The 20,803-nt window shown below is 32.8% G+C and overlaps 2 protein-coding genes and 1 long non-coding RNA gene across 3 annotated transcripts in view; 1 reads left to right on the top strand and 2 right to left on the bottom strand.

Annotated features, from left to right (window-relative positions):
• The first annotated feature begins 1,258 nt into the window (after window positions 1-1,258).
• LOC127723231 (kelch domain-containing protein 9-like) lies at window positions 1,259-7,386 on the top strand. Its single transcript, XM_052229793.1, has 3 exons — window positions 1,259-1,317; window positions 5,153-5,266; window positions 6,448-7,386. The coding sequence occupies exons 2-3, from the start codon at window positions 5,167-5,169 to the stop codon at window positions 7,329-7,331; spliced, it is 984 nt and encodes a 327-aa protein (XP_052085753.1). The 5' UTR covers window positions 1,259-1,317; window positions 5,153-5,166; the 3' UTR covers window positions 7,332-7,386.
• A 1,915-nt stretch (window positions 7,387-9,301) lies between these two features.
• LOC127723238 (uncharacterized) lies at window positions 9,302-10,664 on the bottom strand. Its single transcript, XR_007991948.1, has 2 exons — window positions 9,614-10,664; window positions 9,302-9,581 (listed from the first exon to the last, which is right to left on the bottom strand). It is a non-coding gene; the product is annotated as an uncharacterized LOC127723238 (long non-coding RNA).
• Window positions 10,665-19,985: 9,321 nt separating this feature from the next.
• The window catches only part of LOC127723226 (oxysterol-binding protein-related protein 1-like), a 102,809-nt gene continuing 101,991 nt past the window's right edge, over window positions 19,986-20,803 (bottom strand). Inside the window, exon 27 of the mRNA XM_052229788.1 lies at window positions 19,986-20,355. Within this exon, the coding sequence (XP_052085748.1) occupies window positions 20,253-20,355 (103 nt within the window). The 3' untranslated portion in view covers window positions 19,986-20,252. The remainder of the gene's footprint in view (window positions 20,356-20,803) is intronic.

Raw genomic sequence — 20,803 nt, 5'->3', positions numbered from 1 at the left:
GGAACTCAATGTCCGAAAATTTTAGAAAGGAAACAATTTGCGTGTACTAATCAATTCACAAATCTAATATCAAATTGGAATGGGATGGCCTGGAAATGTGTCTGCTGTAAACGAAAACAAATTTTTTTTTTCAATTTTTCTTACCTTTTAAAATTTTGTTTAGTTAATACATGTTCCAAGAAACTTTTAGAGCTATTTTCCTAATGCTTGTAGTCAGTTTAAAGATTTGGTTGGCTTGCTTAAATGTTTGCTCAAGCATTGTAATTAATTACAGATGTCAACATCTGTAATCAATAGATAGGCGGGGCTACAACTTGTATACATTATACTTATAAATGTTATTGGATGTTAAGTATAATGCAGAGTATATTAATGAACTCGGCCCGCCTCCGGGTGCGGATTTTCTCGCTGTGTTGAAGACCCATTGGTGGCCTTCGGCTGTTTTCTGCTTTTTGGTCGGGTTGTTGTCTCTTTGACATATTCCCCATTTCCATTCTCAATTTTATAATGTATACAAGCTGAAGCCCCGCCTATCCGTATGATTACAGATGTCAATCTTAATTACAATGCTTGAGCAAACATTTTTACAAACAAAGCAAGCAAGCCAACAAAACCTTTAAATTACAAGCAATAGGAAAATAGGGTCCCTTTAATTCAGTATTCTTTGATTCTGAGAAAGCCATTTTTCTCAATCCATTATATTAGTTTTGCCCATTATTCTCAATTCTTGATATTTTAGCACCCACGTTTCTTTATTCTCATTTTCTCTTTTTTTTGGTTTTCTAGATTATTGGCCCAGTATTCTCTATTCTGTAAAAGAGGGACGAAAGATACCAGAGGGACCTCACCATGCAGGCCCTCACTTCATGATCATTGCCGAAATAACCCTTTGCGGCTGGTTTGTCATGACTTATCTAAACGCTCTGCACCTAAATTACACTATTAAAAAATATGTTTTATTAACACCAGAAATATTCATGCGCCATGATACCAGAAATTTCGTCTTTGTCTTTAAACGGAGAAAAATGTGTTTGTTAGAGATGTAGCACCATCAGTACTTTTTGGCATGTCAAAGAAAAAGACAATGCAAGTGACATCTAGTTAAGTTTTAAATCAGCTATTTTTTTTTCGAATGAAATTAAACTTTACAGATTCTTTGGTTAAAGAAGCCGTCTTTTATTTCTTTATAGCATATAATTTGGATTTACCGAAGGAGTGTACAGAACGCAAATCCGGATTATCTCCCTTGTCGAAAGCTCTTCAACGTCGTATCGAGTGTAAACAAGTTGAACAGTTGAAAGACCAGATTTTATCATGGTAAAACCAAATAGGTTTAGTCGGTTTTACGTTAATTAAATAATATTATTCAATGACAAAATTATCTTCTTTCACAGCACAACATTTACAATCAAGTTTCAAAGACATCTGACAAATTTACTTCGAGCATTTTGTTTAAACACCACTGCCATGATGACTGGGGGTCCTCTCAAGATTTTATCCCAAACTCATTTTCATGGTCATTTTTAACTCACACTTCTCAATTAAAAAAATATGTTGTAGTAATTTATAACTGAATCCACTTTTACAGGTACACAATTATTTCCTCCTAAGAATGCCTCATTTGACCAGGTCAGGAATAACCACCAATTGGTGGATTATACCTCAATTGACGTATCATCCACCAATTGACATATATTGGTATAGACCAATTGACGTATAATGCAAGTTTTTTTGTTATAAAATGGTAGTGTGAGATAGGAGCATCATTTTGCAACTTACAACCTATTTTATGACCATTATTGAGTCCTCCGAAAGTTTCAGTTTTGTCAAAGCCTGCTGCATCTCTTGAGAATGCATGTGTACAACAATTCTTTTGTTGAAACATCTGTACTATTGACCATGATTGACTTTTAATAATGAAAGTTAAGTTTTAACAAAGAGCTCCATTCACCTGTGGAGTTGAACTCATAATCACATGACTGCAGACAGTATTGATGTCCATTGACAGGTGATTAGTGGTAAATTTGCCAATCAAGAATTGACAAGATAATGTAACCGGAGAGCATGATTCTACTTGCAAAATCGTATGTCTCCACCGGGACTCGAACCCGGGACCTCTAGCTGTGTTACAAGGCAGCGCGTATACCGACTGGGCTAAAGAAGTACTTCCTTAGCTCAACCGCTTACGGCTGACTAAATATCTACTAATGAAGGGAAGCAATCCCGTCACACTTCCCCCACCTCAAGAGTCATCATACCATTATGACTCTCACACACATACCCTAGCTAGAAATCCTCTCTAACTACCGTGGGTTTTTATTGTTGGGCGCCAATGTAACCGGAGAGCATGATTCTACTTGCAAAATCGTATGTCTCCACCGGGACTCGAACCCTGGACCTCTAGCTGTGTTACAAGGCAGCGCGTATACCGACTGAGCTAAAGAAGTACTTCCTTAGCTCAACTGCTTACAGCTGACTAAATATCTACTAATGAAGGGAAGCAATCCCGTCACAATAACAATAGAAGAAACTGCAAATACAATTATTGATTAAATGCAATATGTTATGTCACTATACTAAACTAGGAATGTTTGACATGTTTTCATACAATAATATGGTTTTAAGAAAACAATGCTCCATTTTGGTTGAATAATTTGCTTTGAAAAACAAAGAATTATACGTCAATTAGTCTATACCATTATATGTCAATTGGTGGATTATACATCAATTGAGGTATAATCCACCAATTGGTGGTTATTCCTGACCTGTTAACCAGTTTAAAACAACTCCAGCTGGTGTACTGGACAAAATTGTTTCTGCAGTGCCTGTAAATACCAAACTCCGCTGTCTCATTTGTGAATTATACTGGTATAAACTAGTCTGCAATTCCATCTAAAGCTCCTCTCTCTGAAGGAACGGGTTGGAGCCATTGTCACCTTGGCATTTATTGGACAAGTTACAAATCCAACAATTCACAAGAAATTGACCAATTAAATACACCTTATCGCTATTTGTCCGCCATTACTGGACATCACAAAGGTTCCAATAAAATTTTGACGTCATAATAAAAAATATCTGACGCCAAAAAGGAAAAGTGATTGTTGTATGACGTCAATAGTTCAAGAGGTGCAGATTCTTGGGTCAAGTGGCGCAGATTTTCAAATAGCTATAAGGTCTATTGATTTATAAATTGTGAATTAATAAGTATCTGTTAATAAGATCCATACGGCAAGCTATTCATATCTCTTCATGGTATAAATCAACATTTTAAGACATATCGGTATAAATTTGTTCAAACATTGAAATACTACTAGTATATACATTTTTTGTATATATATACATGCGTATTTGTCTATGCATAAGATTCATAATATGCACTTTACATTTGATATTAGTTAGATTTAAAAAAAAAATCAAGACTTGTCAGACTGACATTCTCAATCGTTATAACGCATTTGATTTTATAGTTCTTCTATCAAATATTTACCGATTTTTTGTGGATCTTTTGAAAATTCAGTTCTTTTTATATAGGGGAAACAAATTATGATTGGATTAATACGATCAATAATTACATGTAACCACTGTTATGTGATAAAATTTGTTTCAACAATTTATTGACAACCGATGGCAGCAGCCGATATAGATACTCCACAAGTACATATGTTATCACATTCTTGACAGAGTTGGTATCTATTATTTCCTTGAGAAATCAGTAGGGATAGAAATGTGCTAATTTTTTCGTTCAGGTTCTTGTCAATATAATGTACATTATATAATAAACACATCACATGATGCACTAATCTCTCAAAAATTATTAAATCATACAGTCTGTTTATCTGACTGCGAGATTTAGGTCATACATGTACCTCTTGTTGGTGTAGTGACAAGTAAACACAACAGTGTCAAGTTTAGCAGAGGTATTGAAGAATGCTACCTTTCTATATATACAAAAATGTATAGGTCTTCAATTCAACAAGATCACTTATCTAGAACAAAGCATGGGAACATATATTTTGTATATATATGTAACACTCAGAAACGTGTCCATCCATATGACATCACTGAACTCCCAACATATCTAGTTGATGAATGACGGTGAAATGTGCCCTTTTCATATATTAAAAACACCCAAACGTGTTAAACCTAATGAAAAAGTGTTTCGTTATTACAAATGTTGTTTGAAATAAAATCCAGTCGAGATTATAACAGGCTCTTAGACGAAGTGCACAGAAAAAAATCTTGAAAATGTTCTCCCTTGATTGTTATTTTTAAAGGGTGCTGTTTTGTTGTAAATAGGGTGCAGTAGGGTTCTATGATTTGAAGCAAATTGTGCACAGAATGTCAAATATAAAAAGTGTGGGTTCTGTCCAAATTAAAAATTGCAAAGACAGAACACAGTCATGACTGTATCAGATAGTTTTCATGTATTCATTTTTTTTCATCTCAGTTATACCATGTACGTTTTCCACAGCTCGGTTTTCACAACAAATATGATTATTATTTTGTTGAAAAAAAATTGCACGTTCAAATTTTACAAAGTCTCCATTTTGAATTCTTTTCTTTTAACTCTGTATTGTTTTTAATCTTTGTGATTGGTCCCAAAAATACATCTGTATTGAACTATATGTAGGATAGCTGTTTTTATTTCTTTTCCTTTTGACTCAAGCAGAAATTCCAACATCTTCAATCGTATCCATTGATTGAATTTGCAATAGACATTACTGACGTCAAAGACAACATATTAGCACAGAAAGGTTTTAGACGTTATGGCGTCTTAAAGAGGACATGTTTCTGCAAATAACAATTGTTGGACACGTTTGAGGATGAAAACATAGGACACGTTTTAGCGAAATAGATATGTTTGGGGATTGGACACGTTTTGGGGGACATTTGAGAGTGTTACATATATTTCTATTGATTAGGTCAAAAATACTTTATTTTAAAAGTTACAATTTGTAAATGTATTGGAATTTTACAGTTTAAAATTTTTTCAAACTTGTTGAGTTTTTTGGTAACAGAAAATTTACATTATACAGGACTGGTGCCTAGAAGGACACTACACATGATTGTTTGAGAGCTTTGGAGTTTCTATGTTATTAAATAAAGGCCTCACTGCATGTACAAACTATACCTTGTTTTTCTTCAATTTCAGCATTATGTAGACAAATGTACTTGAAGATGGCCTCTGGAGGAAAATTGTTAATGGAATGGGAATTAGTGTATCCAGTAGGACCTAACCTTGCCTTCCATGCTGGATGTACAATAGGTAAGTAACACCCATTTATGCTCTCAATTCACTCTGTTTAACCAAATGAATTATAAATGTGCAAAATGCTGTAATTTATGAATAGCTCACACATAACTAAGCACATATATATAATCTTTATTAGGGCTTCACAGGGTATATAGGCTTATATTCCCTGTACATGTCAGTACCCTATATTCCCTCCGCCTTATGGCTCAGAGGATATAAAACACTGACATGGAATATGAACTCATATATCCCCTTTATAATATTTACTTTAAATATGGCAAGACAAAAATAAGGAACTCAAAAGTTAGATACTGTAAGACTCAGTGACCATTTGTTTTTATATAACAAAATATGACATAAAAGTCAAAACACATTTTATTACATCACTTCACTATCACAATACACATAAATCTAGAAAATACAAAAATACCATAATACATGAAATAACGTGTGTCTGATTTGTCACTACCCAAAACCTTGATAAAATGTTATGGCATCGTCAAAGTGTTTTGTAATAAGTGCCAGGACAGTCAGATAGTTGATTTTTTATATTGAACTGTTTCACATTTTGCCATGTTGGAGACTTTTATAGCTTACTTTATAGTATGGGTTTTGCTATTGTTGAAGACAGTATATATGATGACCTGTAGCTGCTAAGGTTGCGTCTTCATCATGTGGATAGATATAAGAAGATGTGGTATAAGTGCCAATGTATTATGAGACAACTCTCCATCCAAGTCAAAATTTATAAAAGTAAACCATTATAGGTCAAAGTAAGGTCTTCAACACGGAGCCTTGGCTAACACCGAACAGCAAGTTATAAAGGGCCCCAAAAATGACTAGTGTAAAACCATTCAAACGGGAAAACCAACGGTCTAATCTATATAAAAAACGAGAAACACTTATGAACCACATCGACAAACGACAACTACTGAACATCAGATTCCTGACGTAGGACAGGTGCAAAGAATTGCAGCGTGTTTTAACGTGTTGATGGTACCAAACCTTCACCCTTTTTCTGAAACAATAGTGTATCATCACAACATAGAAAGACTCTGTTAGATAGTTGTCTCATTGGCAATCATAACACATCTCCTTATTTTATATCTATAATTCACTATAGAAAAAGGTTTTATTGATCCATATGTATTGTGTAAAGTTGAATCTCGACTCTAAATGTTTTATCTTTTCAGGGAACAATTTTTACATTCATGGTGGTATAGAAAAGAAGGACAGTAAGATCCCAACAAATAGATTCTATTGTCTTGATTCCTCTATGACGTGGAATGAAATTACATCTCCTACTAGTCCAGCACTCAGCCACCATGCTGCAATAGAACTTGGAAACAGATATTTAGTGCTCGTAGGAGGTTGGACTGGAAAGACCAGAACATCAAATGTTTATGTTTACGACACAGAAAAGAAGTTTTGGTCATTCCCAACTGTAACTGGGTTTCCAGAGGGAGGAGGGTTGAGCTCCCATACAGCCACACACATGGATAATGGAGTTATCTTGGTGATTGGAAGAGAAGGAGGTTTACGCACTCAAAGAAAACATGGAAGTGGTTTCCTTCTACATGGGTCAGCAGATAACAAGCAGTTCACCTACAGTGAATATACGCAAGCTACAGCATCTAGATCTGGGCACACTGCCAACGTTGCTGCCTCAACTCTTTTTATAATCGGTGGAAGAGACAATGAACTTCTGGAATACAAATCTAGCTTTAAAAGTGTCTTAACAGATAGTGGATCAACAGAGAAGTTCATAGAAGTGGCACAAAAGTTGAAACCGGTTGAAAAATATCCATCCGGAAGAAAAAATCATGTAACTGTTACTGGAAAAGGAGCCCTTTTGATTCATGGCGGGGAAACATTTGATGGGAAGAGCAAAGAGCCAGTTGGGGACATGTTTATTTTGACTGCTAAACCAATTAAAATGTACAAAGTAGGAACTACCGATATTAATCGGGCGGGGCATGTTTGTGGAACTGTTGATGGGAAAATAATTTTACATGGCGGCATAGGCAAGGGAAATTTAGTTTATGGAGATACGCACATATTGACATTCCATATATGAGTGTGAAAGTTGAATTTTTTAGGTATTCACATAAGAAATATCAAATTGCACTCACCATTCAATCTTCTTTTTAATATGTATAGCAATAAGCTGGCAGCACAGTAAAATTGTTATTTTTATGCCTTAAGCTTGCCGACGACAATGTGGGAGCATTAAATTTTTTGGTCTGGGCTTCTGTCCATCCATTAGTGTGTCCCATATCAGGAGAAAGTTTTGGTTAACAATAGTTTACCATGACATTGTGGTCACATACACTTGAAACTTATTACACATGTTCATTGTGATGTGAACTTTTTAAAACATGCCAAATGAGAAATATTTTGAGTCATTTGACCCTGATTTCAATGTTTACTGAATGTGGCTTAGATATTTAATTTTGCTTTATTAATTTTGTGTGATAGTTTTCCATCTCAAGCTACTCTGATTGTTTTTTCACAGTTGAGTAGAATGAGAACACAATGAAGTCATAAGCCATTGTCATTGACACTTCCTAAGAAAAAGAGATACACAGATTTTTATGGCCCCACCGACTTAGGTCGGGGCTATATAGTGTTACCCTTATCCGTCATTCCGCAAGGAACAGTTGTATGTTTTTTTCCTAAACACCTTCACATATTGAGCTGATTTTTAGTATGTGAGTCTACTATGATGAGTTACAGATAGAGTTTACTTTGGTTCCGCACTGCTGATTTTTGCTGAAATTACCGGCTTTGGAATTAGAAAATAACAGTTTTACAGACATTTTTTCTAATTGCCTTCACATATTGAGCTGATTTTTAGTATGTTAGTCTACTATGATGAGTTACCGATGGTGTGAATGGTTAGTTCTGCTCCACTGATTTTTGCTGAAATTACAGGCTTTGGTCTTTGAAATTTTCCACTACTAAAATGGCTTCAAGCTTTTTTTGCAACCGGGGCCATTCGTGTTATTCCAACACATCTAGTTTAATATCGATCATTCAATGACCTTTCGACTTTAGGAATTTTCACAGCTACATCTAATCTCAGGACTATTGCTCCCACTTGTTTTCAAAACCATAGATAATCTATAATCCAAGGGAAATTGTGTCATTTGAATGATTGTAATATGTTTTTTATGTATCTTGCCTTTGAATATTAAGGAGGTCTTTGGAGAGTGTATATCTTTATAAAGCAATGAATGTAACCTTCTAGTGGAAAATATTCAATGCAGGACGCTAGAGTCATTTTGTGTTCTTTAAATGTCAATTTAACCTTTCACAGAGAGTCCAACGTACTAAAATGTACAAGTTTACATCATTTTATCTATATTCTATTGTAAATTAGACTTTTTTTTGTCAAAAAAATTAATGCCTTATCACAACATTTAAAGGTTATAGAAACTCTGAACAGAACATTTTAACATGATGTTAATTTTACAAATTTTGAAGAATACAATGTACCAAAATAGGTTTTTAAAACAAAATTTTTTTGTGGTCTTTATGTTTTTGCTTTATTAGTTTGCTGTAGTTTTATTGTGTTTCGTATTAGTGAATTGTAGCATTTAACAAAAAAATATAAATTTTTTATATATTTTTTTCAAAAAGAGAATATTTAACATTCTGAAGTTGTTTGATTGTGTTGGTTGTTTCATATTGTTGAAGTATTACATTTAAAAAAAGATTTTACATAAAATTTCCTATATATTTTTGCAAAAGAGAATATTTTACATGTAATATGTATATTCAGTCTATGCAATTGTGCTAATTTTATTTATACTGTAGTAAATATACTAACTATAAGTTGTAACTTTATGACTTTTTTACAAAATGTAGTTCTTAATTTATTAGTACCTCTTTTATTTTGTTTGTTCAGGTGCATTTTTTGTGTTCTTTACATATGTGTGTACAAATGTATTGTGTGACATGTAAAATGAAGAAATAGAAAACTTGAAATATTTTTAACAGTTAGTTTATATTGAATTTTACTACCATTTAAAAGATATGTATATATTTTTATTTTCTTTGTTTATTTGTTGTTTTTTTAGTACAGTGGGATAATTTAACTGGTCTAAAACCGATTACCTTCACCTGGCATTTTATGCTACAACCCATTACTATCACCTGACATTTATGTTACAACCCACTAATTTCACCTAGCATTTTATGCTATAACCAATTATTTTATACTACAACCCATTACCTTCATATGGCATTTTATGCTACAAACAAACTTTCACCTGGCATTTTATGCTACGACCCATTATTTTATGCTACAACCAATTACTTTCACCTGGCATTTGTGCTACAACCAATTACTTTTACCTGGCATTTTATGCTACAACCAATACTTTAACCTGGTTTTTTGTGCTACAACCAATTACTTTCACCTGGCATTTTATACTACAACCGATTACTTTCACTTGGCATTTTATTTCATTTAAAATGTTTTACTTCGTTCAATTAAGAAAGGAAAATGCAGAATTTTCTGATTTTTTTTTAAAGCATCATGGAAAGACATGTGTGCAGTAGTGGGATGCCATGACTGCACAATGTTCTTGAATTTAAAAAACTGAAATGTTCTGAGACAAACAAATATCTAAGCTAACTTTAGAATTAGATTTCCTTTCAAAAGAATTATATTCAAAATACATTTTCCCAAGTATTTTGATCACTTTAAAAAAGCATTTCCAAATGTTAGAAATAGAGACTGTAAATCCTCTTATAAGCTACAAAAAACAATTCACTAGCTTTATAAAAAGATTCATCCTGAGACATATATTAGTAGGGATTTTCACTTTTTCTGCATATTGATATAAGAGGGGGGAGGCTTTCTAAATCCACCACTCTTTCTTTAGTATAGGTGAACCATGAATATTAATTCCCAACAAAGTATACAATTTCTATAGGCTTGTATGCAGACTTTGCACAACCAAGAAATCAAATATCCATGAAAATAATTTGTTTTCTCAATGCACGAAAATTGGTACCCAGGAAAATAAATTAATAAGCAGTAATCAATTTAAGGTGGTACATAACACTACAGGGAGATAACTCTTAAAAAATCTGCCGAACATTTTAATCATGTTCTATTGTTAAGGAAATATTAAGCTTCTCAATGATCAAAATTAGTGTTTGTCAAACTGCTATATATCCAATGAAATTTTTCCGATAAAGTGTGTGGTTTAAGTTTTTGGAAATTTTTTATATTTTTGTCAAAGGGTCAAAGTAAATATTTTGTCAAAATTTTATGAAAATTAAACAAGCCAAATTAGTTTTAGTCAAGGTGTTTGGTACCACCTTAAGCACTAATTGTTTTGTGTGGTATGGAGAAACCTTCATAGGTTCATGTCAAATGCATGGTACATGTTGTCAATAAGATTTAGGTCAGAGTTATTACTGCCAGGTTAAATAAATCTAAATGCACTAAGCTGTAATATGTGAGATAAGATTGAGCATGGATCAACAAGACAAATTTATTATGGGAAGTATAAGTGGTGATCTTATAATACTCAATTGTGAATATTTAAGTTTATATCCATAGAGGTCATTAACATGTCTTACTGTAGCTTACTGTAACTTATTATTTCTTATTAAATGTTTGATTGATGTCAATGTTTTGATTACTAGGAAGAGCGAACCTAATGGTTCCATCCAAAAATAAAATGTAGTGGTCAACATAAAACCTATTTTCCATTTTCCATTTTAGAAACCACAAATTATTTAAAGTGTGTGTTAGCACTGAGACGTAAAAAATGCTTTCATTTTGCTTTGTGAAATGCATTGTATTAATTAAGCATTGAAACAAATATGTGCAATCTTTTCAGTTGGATTTATTTTGACCCCTCAGTGCTTAAATATTTTATAAACGTTACCTGGTAAAGTGTGCAATGGTTATACACATAATTTTGTGACACATTGCTGGACACAGACATGCACAGAATCTAAAAAATGTTCATCTCACTGCACTATGTTAGGTAAAGATGAGGCCTTCAATAAAGCTGTTTAAGAGTTTTGATTGCACTTAGTGCAAATGTTACCTCAAAACCCCATGAATCAATTACCTTTTCAATAAAATGCTCTGCTGGGAGCAGCTTGATACAACCGCAGAGGTCGAATCCTGAACAGTTGGGGCAAGTATGGACACAACATTCAAGCTTGATACAGCACTGAATTTAGATTGTGATTAAATATTTGACACAGCATAGGTTTCTGACACAGAATGAATGTGGTCTAAGAACTTAAATTTTTTTAATTTACCTATTCAAACCATATCATTATTATTTACTTTTATATATAAATCAGAAGTAACCAATTTAAAATGGAAAATTTTAAAGAAAAAAAAAGGAAAAAAAAATCCCCCCCCCCCCAATTTTTTGAACCCCCTTATGATTCATCATCCCCAAACTCAATCCCAGCCTTCCCTTTGTGGTATGGTACCTTGCAGTACAATTTCATAGAGATCCATACACTTGAACACAAGTTATTGTCTGGAAACTAGAAAAATGCTTGTTTTTTTGGCCCCCTTTTGTCCCCTTATTCTTAAACGTTTTGGCCAATTACCCCCAAACTCAATTCCAGATTTCCCTTTGTGGTATGGAACCTAGTTGTACAATTTCAGAAAGATCCATAGACTTACACACAAGTTATTGTCATGAAACTAGAAAAATGCTTGTTTTTTGCCCCTTTTTTGGCCCCTAATTCCTAAAATTTTGAGGCAATTACCCCCAAAATCAATCCAAACATTCCCTTTGTAATATGGAACCTTGCAGTACAATTTCAGAGAGATCCATACACTTGAACACAAGTTATTGTCTGGAAACTAGAAAAATGCTTATTTTTGGCCCCTTTTTGTCCCCTAATTCCTAAACCTTTTGGGCAATTACCCGCAAACTCAATTCCAGCTTTACCTTTGTGATATGGAACCTTGTAGTACAATTTCAGAAAGATCCATAGACTTACACAGAAGTTATTGTCTGGAAACTAGAAAAATGCTTGTTTTTTGCCCCTTTTTTAGCCCCTAATTCCTAAAATTTTGAGGCAATTACCCCCAAAAATCAATCCAAGCATTCCCTTTGTGATATGGAACCTTGTGGTACAATGTCAGAGAGATCCATACACTAACACACAAGTTATGTCTGGAAGTTACAAAAATGCTTATTTTTGGCCCCTAATTCCTTAACTGTTGGTACCATAACCCCCAAAATCAATCCCAACCTTCCTATTGTGGTATTGAACCTTATGGTACATATCATAGAGATCCATTCACTTAAACTGAAGTTAGAGTGCGAAAACCAATGTGTCTTCGGACGACATCGGACGACGACGACGCCAACGTCATACCAATATACGACCACAAAATATTTTTGCGGTCGTATAAAAACTACGAAATTTAATACCCTGATGATGAAGAAAAGTAATATCAAAGGAAACTACTGAACATTCGGAAGCTCTCACACACAGGCAATTAAAATTAACGAATTGTTTGACATACAAGCAAATCCAAAGTGCTTTTTTCCAGAGGAGCCAAACTTTTTCCATAGTGTTAAAAGGCAAGACTGTTTAAGTCATCTCTAAAAACTTTGAGGCAGAATGGATATAAAAATAAGAAGATGTGGTATGATTGCCAATGAGACAACTCTCCACTGGAGTTTGTTTTGTGCCTTTTACCTGCTCATAATTTAATTTTTGTGTTACCTTGACAGAGTCAAAAATCAAGACAGGTGTGCTGTTTCTGGCCTTGTCAAATTCTCAGGATTAAGGAATAGCTTAAAGTCCAATATTTGTAGTAGCAGTTTAACTTCTCTTGGCCTTTTAGGCCTGTCTACTAGATTATGTTCCACAATCCCACAAGTTCGGTGAAGTAAAGATTGCACCATTTCTACAATTTACTTCGTCCTGAATATGCATGAAATATTTGCCACTGGACGTTAAGCAACCAACAATCAATCAATCAATCTATAATTTACATGTTTGAATAAGTACGTTTTAATATTTCTCTGGAAGGAATACCACATTTAGTCTGTTACTAACTTAATTTGATTTGACATAATTGAGTTGGCATACATTTGTTAGTTGGTCTGTCAAGTCAATAGTCTGTTTGCTTCTGTTACACTTCCTACATGTATATAGAATAAGGAGATGTGGTATGAATGCGAATGAGATAACTATCCACCAGAGACAAAATGACGTAGATATCATCAACTATAGGTCACTCTACCGCCTTCAACATTAAAAAAAACCCATACCACTTAGCAAGCTATAAAAGGCTGTGATCTATAATTATTTTTATCTTCTTCATATGAACTCTGGTAGAAAATTGTCTCATTGGCAATCATACCACATCTCCTTATTTTTATACTGACATACCAAAATGTCCTGATTTATGTACAAAACCACAGTATGAATTTTTCTCAGTGTTGATTGCTGTACAGTAACCTACAGTTTCTTACATCTATGGCCTTTAAGTCTCTGTTGGAAAGTTGTATATACCATTGCCAATCTTACTACATCTACTTATTTTATATGAGGGTAAGGATGCCCTTTACCATCAGGCATCAAACGGTCATTTTCCACTACCGTTAGCGTCAAATTGGTTAAAATTTTATCGTGATTCGTCAGAGGTCTCAATTAATTAACCATTATCATTATTTTTGGAAAGAATTTAATGTGATTCGTCAAAATCAGTCGATTTTTTTATTGTCATAAAGAAAGTGTGTACATTTTATCATCATGCACCAAAAATTACTGTTAACCTCATTTGGCAAGATTTTTTACCGTTATTTGTCACGAAGGTACCCCCATTACAACCCTATTATATGGTCATGATAGATTAACTGCCTTTGGGACAAAAGTACTGTATTTACTTAAAAAATAGAAGTGCCTGAGCAGAAATCAATATTCCTGTATATGCTAAATAAGGATATCCCGTGGGGCAGTATATACATCAGGAAATGTGAAAGTAACTATTATGTATAAGTAGTATTACAGTCTCTTTGATATTTATATACCCGACATGTCTGGGTGCAGTTAGCTCAATAACATTTATATAACCTATCTTTCGACTAGTTACTTCACTGACATTAGTATACCCCATGTTTCTTTTTGTTTTGAGCAGTTACACTGACATTTATTTATATTTGAGCTTTGACCTCACCAACACTTATATACAACTCTTTTGACCAGTTGCCTCACTTGTCATTTGTGCAGTTACCTCACTGACATTTATATATCACGTCTTTAAGGCAGTTACCTCAATGAAATTTATATACCCCACAAGTCATTTGATCCATTACCTTAATGATATTTATATACACCACATATTTTGAGCAGGTACCTCATTGACATTTCTATACCCACATGTCTTTTGAACATTTACCTCACTGACATTTATATACCCACATGTCTTTTAGAGCAGTTACCTCAATGACATTTCTATACCTCACGTCTTTTGAGCAGTCACCTCACTGACATGTATATACCCTATGTCTTGAGCAGTTACCTCACCAACATTTATATACACATCTTTTGAGCAGTTACCTCATGGACATTTATATACCCCACCTCATTTAAGCATTTACCTCACTGACATTTACATACCCCACTTGTGTCTTGTGCAGTTACATTAGACATTTATATACCCCATGTGTCTGAGTAGATACCTCAGACACTTATAATACCTACCCATCTTTTGAGCAGTTACCTCACTGAAATTAATATACCCACATCTTTAAATACCTCACTGACATTTATATACCCCACATCTTTTTGGCAGTTTCCTTACCAACATTTATATACCTCACAGACATTTATATACCCCACATGTTTCTTGAGCAGTTACCTCACTGACATTTATATACCCCACATCTTTTTTGGCAGTTTCCTTACCAAAATTTATATACCTCACATGTCTTTTGAGCAGTCACCTCACAGACATTTATATACCCCTATGTCTTTTGAGCAGTTACCTCACTGACATTTATATACCCCATATGTCTGTTGAGCATTACTAAGTTATTCAGGGCCAGATAAATACACACAAAAAATTCATCATCTATTTTTATTGTGACATTTGATAAAATCATAAATAATCATAAATATCACAAAATCATAACACAGATTAACAGTGCCGATTATTACACATTTCACTCAAATAAACTTAGCATATCATGACACACTTTCCACTCAAATAAACATAGCCAGTCATGCCACATTTCACTCAAATAAACTTAGCATATCATGACACATTCAATACAAATAAACGTAACCTCATGACACATTCAACACAGATGCTCATAACCTCATGACACATTCAACGTAATATTGAAATGAAAGACTATAAAAACTCATACATTCAACAAAAACCTTAATAATTATGCAAGTCTAAACATTTTTTACAACTAATTCAGAAGATTCTACATAAATGTAAACTACTTGGTGCATTGCACATAACATCATTTAACATGTGCTTACTCTGTTAACTCTGACTAAAACTTGATGTGCACATCATTTATGTGCATAGACAATGCCAATAACTGGAATATAATGCCCAAATTATACCATGTCAATACAAAAAAAAATTTCCCTCCAATTTTATATTATTTTGTTCGTCCAGCAAGTCTGTTAATTTTGTCAACTTTACATTTAACAAACAGACCAATTGGACGAATCAATTTACCGGCCAAGCTCAGTACCAAAATATTAGAAAACAAATATAAGATTATAACAGAGAAGATATTTTTTTACGAGTAATATTAACATAATCCAGCTCTGCTGTGATAGAAATGTCAACACAAGAAATTTTAAGTAGGGCAATCTATGTCATGTTTCATTCCAACTGTAAATGTGTAAAAATGGAAGATCTCAATAAAAATTTTAAAAATTGACAGTTGCCAAGAAAGGAAATACTTCATAGACATAATTATGCCATTGACAGCTACAGTTAAATTCTTTTTTTCTCCTTATTTGTGTTTATCCTTTAGATATATGAACTTTTTTTTTACAGCTACAAAAATTAAAAAAAATCTTAATAATGTGCAATTATAGTAATAAATAAAACTAAAACAACTTTACCTCTAAACCATGTGTTAGCTGACCTGTATGTCGAAACCATATATAAAGGTACCTATATTAACATTACAACGGAAAACTAATATAATTTGAAAGTCGAGATCTCACTCCAACACATTTTTTTTTCCAAAATTAAAATTTTATTCTCTTAAATTAAATTTTATTCTACTGCAACAAAAAAAGAAGAAAAATATACGTTGTTGGCCTTATATATTAATGGCAGAAACACACACTGTTGATTACTCCCAGACATGACAGACATTGTAATGGTGTGAATATTTATGCAATGGATAAACATGGGCATTGGAATATAAATAAAACAACATGTCATAGCCTCTCATAAATCTCTCACAAACTTAACATTTGTAAATTTTTTAGGAAAAAAATATTTACAATTAAGGGTAATATGTTTACAATGCATAGTTTATATATCATGTATATATAATAAAATCCTCATGGTGCCTAGTTCTAATACAGAAAAAAATATCACATACATGAAGACATAGCTAATGACTTTACTTTTCATAAATTAAATAAGTGTGTACACACAGAAATGTCTCATCCATTACCTTTCTATAAAATAAAACAATCAAAATCAAACATGAATTCTTAAGTGGAAAGAATTTTCCAAACAGTATTACTTGTTTATCTATTAGAAATCTAACAAACAGTGGATTTCTTCACTTCTGTCGATACCAAATTTTTGTGGATTAAGGAAAAATTGTATTTTTGTGGATACATGTATTTGATTTTGTGGTTTGGCTACAATCTTCATACAAGTGTATACACAATTTGTACTTTGCTGAACATTTAAGTTCATGGTTTATTTATACCCATTAAATCTACGAAAATTGGTAATCCACATAATAATGAATCCACGGTAATAATGAATCCACATTAAACAGACAAAAAGTAATTTAGTAGCTTTGTCACTGTCCTGTCATTATTTATTCCCTAATTCAAATTTATTAAAAAAGTCATTGTACACCTTATCTTATACCTTAAAGGTGTCCACTGGAACATGTTCAAACAATACTTGTTAGTTATATGGACATACACTCTTTGCAAGCACTTCTGAATAATCATTTACAAGCAAGGATTGAATTAATTATTTCTTTTAAATCATTTACCAGCAATGTACACATCAATTTTTTTGACCAATCATTAACCAGCAATGTACATATCCATATAATTATGACCAATCATTAACCAGCAATGTACTTATCCATATACTTTTGACCAATCATTAACCAGCAATGTACATATCCATATACTTTTGACCAATCATTAACCAGCAATGTACATATCCACATACTTTTGACCAATCATTAACCAGCAATGTACATATCCATATATTTTTGACCAATCAAGAGAAGCTATTATGGAATCCATATCATAGTTATGTTATTATTATAGAATATTACAATGGTAAAACAGAATTATAATTGCCAAATCATAAATCAACAAACTTTTTTGCTGCCTTGCAGCTGATCTCCATTATTCAAATTGCTTTAAGAAAATCTTGAGATATTACTATACATTTCAATGAGTAGACATAAGAAAATAAAAGACTATTCATAACCAACACAACCATTCATAATTAGTGCTATTATTGCACACACTGAAATATCAAAACAAAATAATATCAAATCATATCATATTGATGGAATATGGTTCATTGAATTTGGAGGAACACCTTTGAAAAGTAATATTAGTTGCATGAGTACCATATATCTTGATAGAAACTGTTAACACACAGAGATGTGTCTCGGCTGTGTAACCTTATCGGGAAGGCCACTTACTATGTAATGAGTGGTAAGGAAAAGCCACTGGAATATGTCAATATTTTAAGCTTCATAATATATGATAAGTGGGAGAAAATTAGATTTAATAAGGCTGACGTTTATATCATAAGAAACTGAAATATTTAGTTTTTTCAAAGATGAAATCAAAACCAGCTATAAATGCACCAGATATCTGATCATCTATTTGCACTCTCCATAAAATAGCATATGTATTATATGTATAAAGTCTTTTGTCAGTGAAAAAAAATATGATAGGGTATGTTTTCTTTTTAATATTCAAAATATATGAAAAGGGTTTGGGGTACTGAATATCTCTGGAGCTTACCCCTTCCACAAAATGATTTAAGTGCCCCTCACCAAGGTAACAATTGTTGATACTCCTGACATCAACACAGCATGGTTAGATCTCAATAAATTGAGGGTATAAACATGGTTTTAAATAAAAGTTTATGCAAGCATTTATGGAATATTTGTCAGTGTCAAATTCTTTTTTCCTATCCAAAAATATAATTCTGACTAATATGGGTGAGGTCAATAAAAACAAATAATTTGGCATGAACTGATACCATTTTCTCGAATATACAAACACAAAGCATTTAATTAAGAACTTCTAACCCTGATTTATCTTAACAATTGAGAATATTTTAACAAATGTTTTGATTGAATGTAACCATTTTCTCATTATTAACAGGAATAACATTACTTAACATATTTATACTTTATGAAAATATTAGTCAACAGGTATTTGTAAACAGTACACTTGTAGACTCTTTAATGTTATCAAAAAAAGTATGCAACATAAATTATATTCTACATGTTCTACATGACTTGTGTCTATAAAAGGTAGTACCGAATCATGGATACTTTTAAAGTATTTATGGCTATTTAGGTTCTAACTGGACCCTGTGCATTTACTGCACACCAGGTACCAGTATTTGATTTTAAAATGTAGTAGTAATGTTCTTTTATGTATATACATATCAGGGGGAGGATCCAGCCATTTTTAAAGGAGGGGGGGGGGGGGGGTTCCAATCCAGGATAAAGTGGGGGTTCCAACCATATGTCCCCATTCAAAAGCATTGATCATCAAAAAAAGGGTGTCCAACCCCAGGGAACCCCCCCTGGATCCCCAACTGCATATCAACAATAAATTCTTTAAAAAAATGGGGTACTTGAAACATTTTACCTTTTTTTTTTCACAGTATTATTCTATTCTTACTGCAGATAAACAATACACAAAAAGTGAATCATTTAAACAATCTTTGTGAGTGATTTCAATGAAACATCTCTCTATTCAATAAATATTACAGAAAGGTATATAAATCAACATTTTGTACAATGGATTTTCAGTGAATCATTTAACCATGAATTTTACCTGAAGCATGTTGAGTATATTGTACTGATAGGCCACAGATGTAACGTAAACCATGAATAACGCACCATTTTAAAGGACACTTGAAGAAGTTTGCATATAATAATTAGGAGAGTAGTACTTACTCTGTTTTTTTTTATAATTAAAATACCACATACTTAAACAAAATGGTTGAATATATTGCTGCGTCATAAGTTTTGACCATAAAAACATGAATGTTGTGAAACTTGTCTAAACTGTCAAAATTATGGATCATGAACTAATTTTAATAGGAATCTCAAATAAAAAATCTGAATTACATAAAAAAATTATGGCCATGTTAAAACCAGAAAAAATACACAATTTTATCAATTTTCACTGCATACCATGGGGTATATGATAAGGCAATTGAACACAAAAGTTTTCTATAGGTGCAAAAAGACAAATTTGTGAATATCCATTATTACTGACAAATAGAATTACATTTTAACCATCAAATCAGAATAATCTGTAAATCCAACTAACACCATCAGCAAAGAAGAAAAATCCATGTTCAGTGTTACACTTTCTTTCTATCTGATTCTCATATTTTTTTTCTAAACTGTCCATCTCCATGAACAAATAGGATTTCAGGTATTTCCATGAGGGTATTTGTCCTGGAGTTATCTCCCATGAACATATTTCCTGGTTTAGGGAAATTTTGACACATTGCTAATTTGAATACTAATAAAAATTAACATCAGAAAATATCCGGTGATTTTTGCCAGTTCCTATCCCAATATTCACCAGTAAAAATCCATGTATCTTTTCCCGTGTATTGATCTTTTCCTAACTTAAACCAGCTGAAAAAAATACATCATCATCAATCAAAGTTAAAACATATTTTATTGTGTAAAAGGAAAAATGGATCACAACTAAGTAAGGTCTATCAACCATGGCATAGACACATTTTTTTAACTTAATATTGTTGGGTTGCTGTCTTGTTCGTCCAACATTTCCATAATTCATATTCCTCTTGTGCTGTCTGGGAAGGTAGAAAGTTTCCAGTGTTTGCAATATAAGCTGCCTAATATTTCCAGTTTTGTAGTTGACATTTGTGAGATAACTTATAAACTGGAGATGGTTTAGAGCACAATGTTTTGTCAACATAGCTCAAGCTCAGATATTGGTAAAAAAAAATATTGATCTGGATCTGAAAGAGGTTTGATCTGAAATTACAAATCTTGGAAATCTTTTACAATTTTTCAGGACAAAAATAAGAGGCTCCAAGGAGCCTGCATTGCTCATTTT

Source organism: Mytilus californianus, unplaced genomic scaffold (assembly GCF_021869535.1).
Source record: "Mytilus californianus isolate M0D057914Y unplaced genomic scaffold, xbMytCali1.0.p SCAF_13, whole genome shotgun sequence".
Taxonomy (NCBI): Eukaryota; Metazoa; Mollusca; class Bivalvia; order Mytilida; family Mytilidae; genus Mytilus; species Mytilus californianus.
This window is presented reverse-complemented; position numbering and strand designations above follow the sequence as displayed.

Coding starts and splice junctions, on each gene's coding strand:
- LOC127723231 (XM_052229793.1), top strand. CDS start 5,167: ATGTACTTGAAGATGGCCTCTGGAGGAAAATTGTTAATGGAATGGGAA. Junction 5,267..6,447: donor CCATGCTGGATGTACAATAG/GTAAGTAACACC, acceptor TTATCTTTTCAG/GGAACAATTTTTACATTCAT.